Source organism: Zonotrichia albicollis, chromosome 27 (assembly GCF_047830755.1).
Source record: "Zonotrichia albicollis isolate bZonAlb1 chromosome 27, bZonAlb1.hap1, whole genome shotgun sequence".
Lineage (NCBI taxonomy): Eukaryota > Metazoa > Chordata > Aves > Passeriformes > Passerellidae > Zonotrichia > Zonotrichia albicollis.
In genome coordinates this window covers 2,958,696-2,967,219 of record NC_133845.1, presented here as the reverse complement: position 1 = coordinate 2,967,219, position 8,524 = coordinate 2,958,696, and the positions used below count along the sequence as shown (strand labels likewise).

At 48.1% G+C, this 8,524-nt stretch overlaps 1 protein-coding gene across 1 annotated transcript; it reads right to left on the bottom strand.

Annotated features, from left to right (window-relative positions):
- Window positions 1–186: 186 nt before the first annotated feature.
- On the bottom strand, window positions 187–3,801 carry SC5D (sterol-C5-desaturase). Its single transcript, XM_005494582.3, has 4 exons — window positions 3,592–3,801; window positions 2,748–2,880; window positions 2,131–2,231; window positions 187–1,404 (listed from the first exon to the last, which is right to left on the bottom strand). The coding sequence occupies exons 1-4, from the start codon at window positions 3,799–3,801 to the stop codon at window positions 940–942; spliced, it is 909 nt and encodes a 302-aa protein (XP_005494639.2). The 3' UTR covers window positions 187–939.
- Between the last annotated feature and the right edge of the window lie 4,723 nt (window positions 3,802–8,524).

Below are 8,524 nucleotides of genomic sequence, written 5' to 3'. Positions count from 1 at the left end.
GTGCAGGGACACGGTCACACCTAAGGTTCTGTGGTGGCTCTGGCCACTCTGTGTTTTGCCCATCTTCTGCTGTTTTGGCCCAAATTTGCTGCCCGCACAGCACAGCTCTGTGCCAAGCCCCTCATGGGTGCTGCAGGGCAGAAATGGGATGCCCCAGGAGCCAGGGAGAAGGGAGCAAACAGCAGGCAAGTTGGCAATTGAGATTTATTAAACATGGGTCACCCCAAAGGTCACCCCAAATTTCAGCAGGAAACACACAGGCCCTTAAGGGGGGAAGCTGACCACAAACTCTTGAGTGAGGAGAAGCCCCTGCCCCTCACATTTGGGTGCCTGGGCCTCCTCCCTTCCCCCTCAGTGTTCTCAGACAGACGCACAAGACTCAAAGCCTGCTTCTGTCCTACAGGCATGATGTTTCCTTGGGACATCCCCAGGCAAGAGGAAGGAGGTTGAGTGCAAGAAGTGCCACCAAGGGAGCCATCAGAAGAAGCCACACCACCTCCAAAAGGTAGGGTTTTTTCCAAAATACAGCTTGTCCCAATGGACACCATGATGGAACCAACAAAGGGGTGCAGCAGAGGAACAAAGCCCCTGCCACAAGTCACGTTAATTTGTGCCACGTTACTGTTCTATTTGTGCCATGTTGTTATTCTTGCAAAGCATCAGAACAGCACTAAAGCAGCGCAGGGACCTCAGCAGAGACCCAAAGGGAGCTGGGAGGGGAAGCAGTAGGAAAATCAGGGCAGATCTGTGGTGAGGAGCAGGCCGGACACCGCTGATTTGGGAGGAAGCACGTCGGGTGCTCCCCAAAAATCACCGCACACTGATCACGCCATCAGGGACTCTTTGTTTGTTGGTGTCCTACATGGTGACCTATGTCTTGGGTGGCTGGTGAGGAATGGGACAAGATCCAGCCAGAGGAGGGACACACCTGGAGGAAGCCTACTCAGTCTTGGAGGCCACGGTGCCATTGGATGCTCCCGGGTCTTTCTTGGAGGCCCCGATGCCGTTGGACTCTCCCGGATCTTTCTCTCGGAGCTTGCGCAAGTAATCGTGGGGGCCTTTGCCCTCAAAGGACGTGGGGCTCTTGTAGGAACCCCCAATCTTGTCCCAGAGGGTGAAGTACTGCCCGTAGTTGTAGTCGAAGTACAGGTGGTGGTCGGTGTGGTGGGCAGAGCCGTTGATGATGTGCCGCAGCAGCCGCGGCACGCGGTAATCGCCGTCGTGGATGGAGATGGTCCAGACGTTGACGAAGATGTAGAGGCCCAGGTAGGTGACTTTGTGCAGGGGGAACAGGAAGGGGTAGATGTGGTAGGGCAGGCTCTGCATGAAGCCATCCACGGGGTGGAAGGCGTGGCTGGCGAAGGGCGTGGCGATCTTCCACAGGTGGTGGGGCTTGTGGAAGCGCTGCGGGGACACGGGGCTGTCAGTCAGGGTGGATCCCCAGAGCCAGATTCGTGGCCCCAAGGGATGCTGTGTGAGCCACCACCTCCCAAACTGAGAGGGGGACATGTGCCCTGTCACAGACATCTCTTATGAAAAATCCTTGCTTTAGGATTTTTCCTCCTGAGAAGCTGGGAGGCCTCAGGAACAAAATGTAAACAATGGTTATCTGCTGCTGTAGAATGCAACAAGTAGATCTTTGATTAGCCCATGTTGGTTGTTTCTAATTAATGGCCAATCACAGTCAGCTGACTCAGACAGAGAGTCCGAGCCACCAACCTCTGTTATCATTCTTTCTTTTTCTATTCTTATCTAACCTTCTGCTGAAATACTTTCTTCTAATCTTTTAGTTTTTTAGTTTATTTTATGATCTATATTATATTAAAATTATTTTATGATATATATTGTTTTAAAACTACTCTTACAGTTTTAATGTAATATATATCATTAAATAATAAATCAAGCCTTCTGAAACATGGAGTCAGATCCCTGTCATGGTTATGGAGTGATGGTGACAGTTGGTTATTGCTTTTGATACTAGGAAATATAGAGGAAGGTTAATTAATAGTGTGTTGATGACCATCACATGGTGAAGCCTTGCTCAGCCATTCCCACCCCAGCATGCAGCTTGGAAATGTCACCAGAGCAGGACAAGGACTCTTGCCCAGAGCCCCCTGTCCTGTCCCATACCTTATAGAACAGCTTGTGGTGGAGACCACGGTGTATCCAGTAGATGCCCATGTCCGTGAAGAAGAGGAAGGACAGCATGCTGAGGAAGACACCAGACCAGCCTGGAGAGGGGGGACAGGGTTGTTAGAGGTGGCACATCAGGAGGCTGTGAGGGTCCCCACAATGATCCTCGTGGTGGGAAACACAGTTGAGTCATGTGAGGGGCTGCCCCACTGAGGTGACAGGCTGAGGCTGTCCCATGTGGGCATCAGGAGGCAGTGAGGGTCTCCACAATGGTCCTCGTGGTGGGAGACACAGGTGACTTGGGACAGAGGCTGCCACACTGAGGTGACAGGCTCAGGCTGTCCCACGTGACTCAGGGCAGGTGAGTCGGGTGCTGTTTCACTGGAGCTGTGCCAGGGAAGGGAAGGCTCTCTTGTGGAGGATGGAGTGTGTCAAGGAGGGGGACACAACCCCGAGTGAGGGTGTCTGGGTGCTCTCCTACAGAGAACCTGGGCTTTTGGCTGACAGGCTGGCACAGCAGGTACCCAGGGGGATCTCCTGGGGTTGCCATCGGGAGAAATGGGGTCTGAGGGAGGTGACCCAGGTGTGGCAGGGGGTGCAGGGAGGTCACTCACCATACGGGGAGTCCTCGATGTTGTCGTAGAGTTTGCTGTAGCCCCGCACCTCGGCGAAGAACAGGGCGACGGTGGGGACACTGATCCAGGGCAGGGAGCGCAGGGCGTAGGAGATCTCCCGGCTCACCTGGTTCTGGGGGTGTGACAACAGGGTCAGGGGCACAGGGGACATTTCCTGGCTCACCTGGCTCTGTGGGGTGTGTCAACAAGGTCAGGGGTACAGGGGATATTTCCTGGCTCACCTGGCTCTGTGGGGTGTGTCAACAGGGATCAGGGGTCAGGGGACTTTTCTGAGCTCACCTGGTTCTGTGGGGTGTGGCAAGAGGGGTCAGGGGTCACAGAGGACATCTCCACCTGGTTCTGTGGGGCACAGGGGACATCTGAGAGCCCCAGTGCCCCTCATATGGCCAGGAGGGCGTCTTGGCCACCCCTTTGTCGTGGCATCTGTGCCATGGTGTGGGACACAGAGTGCTGCTCAAATGGGAACAGCTGTGCTCGAGCTGGGTGTTGGGGTCAGTGGGATGTGGCACAGGGATGAGGCAGAGAAGGGTGGATGTGACAGTGGGGACAGCCCATGCCACATCACTGGCAGGTGACATTTGGATGGACAAGGGGATGGCAAGGGGGACAGACATCTTTTATGAAAAATCTTTTTCTTAGGATTTTTCCTCCTGAGAAGCCTCAGGAACAAAATGTAAACATTGATTATCTGCTGCTGAGGAATGCAACAGGTGCATCTGTGATTGGTCCATGTGGTTGTTTCTAATTAATGGCCAATCACAGTGAGCTTCCCTCACCCTCAGAGCCCTGTGAACACGGTGAGCAGTCAGCAAGGAGCACTCACCTCCAGGAACTGGGGATGTTTCTTGAGCTCGTGGTCGAAGATGAAGTAGTAGCTGAGGGTGCCGAAGAGCAGGTAGAGGGCGAGGGCGCCCAGGTTGGTGATGACGAAGAGGCTGAGGAGCTGCCGGCACGGCTCGGCCTCGGGCCACCCCGCCGGGTACACGTAGGGCGTCAGGAGGTGCCGGTCCGCGGCTTCCAGCACCAGATCCATGGTGGCTCCTGCGGGAAAAGGACTCGCTGTGACCGAGCTGTCCCTGCCCAGCACGGCATGTGGGTGCCCGCCAGGATGTGGGCAGGGGTTGGCAGGGCTGGCATGCTGTCTGGCTGGCTGGATGGCCTCTGCCGGGAATGGGGAGCGGATCTGGGACGCGCAGGGTGTGGGTGTGAAGCGGGGCAGCACCAGGAGTGGGGGACTCGCCTGATTCAGTGCGCTGAGCTGCGGGAGGGGACACTTGTGGCAGGGGACAGCGGGCTGTGGGTGGCAGCGGGACGGGTGACAGCTGGGGTGCGCGAAACCCCTTTAAGGGCAGCTCATGGGGCTCCGTTCCGTGCCCTGCGGGGCGATTCGCGGAGCAGGGTGGGCGGCCAGGGGGGCGTCACCGTGTCCGGGAGCCGCAGGTGGCCCGGCCAGGGGCGGGGAGGGACGTGCGGGGAGCGCGGGGGCGCTGCCCCCACCCCGGTACCCCCATGCCGGTACCCAAACCCGCCATGCCGGTACCCCGATCCTCCATCCTGACCCCCCCCATTCCCGGTCCCCCATCCCGTTACCTGCCACAGGTCCCACAGTGGCGCGGGTCGGGGCCGGGGCCACACGGTAGCGCCACGTGACGTCACCGGAGGAAGGGCTCGCGCCACCTCGGGAGGCGACGGCAGTGCGCAGAAAGAGGCGGAGTCACGGGCTGGGGCGTAACCATTGGCTGGGGCGGTGTTATGGGCGTGGCCTGACGCTGGGCGTGGCCTGGATGGGGAGTGGTCTGGGCGGGGCGTGCGGAGCGCAGCCGGAGACGGAATTTTGGGGAATTTTGTGGAATTCTGCCTGCTCCGGGCTCCTTCCCTGCTGTCCCCTCGGTTATGAACAATATATATATATATTTCTCAAAAATATATGGGAAATATGTGTGTGCATATAGATAAGTATATGTATATATGGCTAGATATATATATTTCTATATATATAGATATACAGATTTATATTTATATGTATATCTCTATATCTAGATATATAAACATATAAATAGATACATATAAAAATATAGAAATATATATATAGATATAGATATAAATAGATAAATCGATATCTATATCATCTATCTATATCTATATATAATCTATATTAATCTATATATAAATATCGATATATATAAATATATAGGTGTCTATGTAGAAATATAGAAATATATAAATATATATATAAATAGATATCTAGATATCTATATCTAATCTATATCTATCTATATATAAATATCTATATATAAATATCTATATATATAGATATTTATATATAGATATCTATATATAAATATAAATATATATATATATATATAAAAATAGATATGTAGATATTTATATCTATATCTATCTATATATATATATATATGTGTGTATATCTATAGAGCTATAGATATATAGATGATATAATCTATATCTTTATCTACCAATATAGATATATTTGGGACTCCAAAAAATTCCATATGTTTGATGCACATTTTTATCCATCTGTATCAAATACAGGATATTGATATGGAAAGATGATGGAGGAAAGAAAAATCCACCATTGCTCCATGAGGAAATGCTGTGCAGAATTTTCATTCCTTCTGGAATCGCCTTTATTTAAGCATTAAAATAAAATGGGTTTGGGCTCAGCTGGGGGAAATATTTGGTCTAAGTTAAAAATCTGGTTCAGCAGGGATAAAGTTGTACATAATTATTATTTCTCAATAAAAATTATTTTAAATCAGCCCTGTTTGCTCTTTTTATTAGAATATAATTTTTTTTTTTTTTGGTTTGGTAAAAGTGTGGCCTCCACCAAATAAATGGGGTTTCTTATGGGATCATAACCCCAAAGTGCCCTAAAATAACCCCAAAATTTTATGAAGTGAGTTTGACCTATAGTAGCCCCAAATTTTAATTTTTTGACCTCAAGTAACCCCAATGACCTATAGTAACCCCAAATTTTAAGGATTGACCTCTAGTAACCCCAAATGACCTGAAGTAACCCCAAAAGTGACCTAAAGTAACCCCAAAAATTTCAGGAGGGAGCAAGTTTGACCTCAAGTAACCCCAATGACCCATAGTAACCCCAATGACCTATAGTAACCCCAAAATGACCTCTAGTGATCCCACAATGACCTATAGCAACCCCAAATTTTAATTTTTGACCTCTAGTAACCCCAAATGACCTGTAGTAACCCTAAAATGACCTGAAGTGACTCCAAAAGTGACCTAAAGTAACCCCAAAATTTTCAGGAGAGAGCAAGTTTGACTTCAAGTAACCCCAATGACCTATAGTAACCCCAAATTTTAATTTTTGACCTCTAGTAACCCCAAATGACCTGTAGTAACCCTAAAGTGACCTGAAGTGACCCCAAAAGTGACCTAAAGTAACCCCAAAATTTTCAGGAGCGAGCAAGTTTGACCTCAAGTAACCCCAATGACCTATAGTAACCCCAAATTTTAATTTTTGACCTCTAGTAACCCCACAATGACCTATAGTAACCCCAAAATGACCTGAAGTGACCCCAAAAGTGACCTAAAGTAACCCCAAAATTTTCAGGAGAGAGCAAGTTTGACCTCAAGTAACCCCAATGACCTATAGTAACCCCAAATTTTAATTTTTGACCTCTAGTAACCCCACAATGACCTATAGTAACCCCAAAATGACCTGAAGTGACCCCAAAAGTGACCTAAAGTAACCCCAAAATTTTCAGGAGCGAGCAAGTTTGACCTCAAGTAACCCCAATGACCTATAGTAACCCCAAATTTTAATTTTTGACCTCTAGTAACCCCACAATGACCTATAGTAACCCCAAAATGACCTGAAGTGACCCCAAAAGTGACCTAAAGTAACCCCAAAATTTTCAGGAGAGAGCAAGTTTGACCTCAAGTAACCCCAATGACCTATAGTAACGCCAAATTTTAATTTTTGACCTCTAGTAACCCCACAATGACGTATAGTAACCCCAAAATGACCTGAAGTGACACCAAAAGTGACCTAAAGTAACCCCAAAATTTTCTGGACCGAGCAAGTTTGACCTGAAGTAACCCCAATGACCTCTAGTAACCCCAAATTTTAATTAGCTTGGGTTTCTTAAGGTCAAACTCGCTCTCTGTAGAGCACTTTGGGATTACTTTCACCAGTTTGTGGGTTACTACAGGGCCACAATTAAAATTTGGTGTTACTTGAGGTCATTGGGGTTACTATAGGTCATTAGGGTTACTTGAGGTCAAACTTGCTCTCTCCTGAAAATTTTGGGGTTACTTTAGGTCATTTTTGGGGTTACTTTAGGTCATTGTGGGGTCACTAGAGGTCATTTTGGGGTTACTAGAGGTCATTGGGGTTACTATGGGTCATTTGGGTTACTTGAGGTCAAATTCACTCTCTCCAGAAAATGTTGGGGTTACTTTAGGTCACTTTTGGGGTCACTTCAGGTCATTTTGGGGTTACTAGAGGTCATTTTGGGGTTATTAGAGGCCAAAAATTAAAATTTGGGGTTACTATAGGTCATTTGGGTTACTATGGGTCATTGGGGTTATTGGCGTTCAAACTCTCTCCAGAAGACTTTGAGATTCCTTTTGGTCACTTTTGGGGTTATTTTGATCATTTTGGGATTTCTAGAGGTCAAAAATTAAAACTTGAGGCTCCTTCAGGTCATCAGGGTTTCTTGAGCTCAAACTCACTCTCTCCACAGACTTTGGGGTCACTTTGCTTCTTTCTGGGGCTTGCTTGATGTCAGTTATTAATAATTTGGGGTTTCTCTTGCTCCTTTGGGTTCCTCAGGGTGAACAGAGTTATTCCTGACAAAGCTCCCAGCCCTGCCCTGTGGGACAGCTCCTTCTGTGCCCCCTTGGAATTTGGGGTGGGGAAATTCCTGTGCATTTGGAGCAGCTCAGAGCTCTCCAGCTCAATCTGTTCCCTCTGTCCCCCCACCCTGTCATCCTCTGGAGCTGCAGATCTTGGATGGATGTAAAAGACACCAACAGCATTTGAAACTTTAAACCAAATTTATTGGGGTACCACCATTAACAGCACAATTCAACCAGGGTTTGGTTTTAATCATCATTAACACAGAGGTAGGTAACCACTCTTTAATAAATTTGGGCTAAATCAGTCAGGAGTCTGCAAAAGATAAACAAATGCAGTTGGAATAAAAGTCAGTACATTACAGTTGAAGCTAGAAGATGTTTTTCAGTTTTCTTGCAGTGGAAAATTCTGAGACCTTTTTTGATTTGCAGCTTTACTGCCTTTTTTTGCCTGTGCTCTCTTTCTGCTTGGTAAAAACATCTTCTTGTTTGGGGTGGGTTTATCCTTTGCTCTAAGCCATAAAAACCCCTTCTAACTAACACACCCTTGGCCTCCTTGGTTATCCAGTGAGATTGGCTCAGCCATTCTTTTCTTCTCTATCAAAATTTCAAGAAGGAGTAGAGATGGAAGCAGATTGTACATTCAAAAATCTTTCTGCCAAGCACACAAATCTGTGAGACTTTCTTGTCAAACTTTCGTCCTTTCCAGCAAGTGCTGTGGTCAGTTGTGTGGTCAGTTCTGTAGTCAGTGCTGCAGTCAGTGTGATCTCCACACTCAGGCTCTCCTCTCACCATCACTCTTTGGTCAATCTGCCAAACCCTTTAAGAGCCAAAGCAAATATTTAACATCCCCACAAGCTCTTGCAGTGCTCCCACTGTGCTGTTCACTCACTTGCTCAGCCACCAAAGGCCAG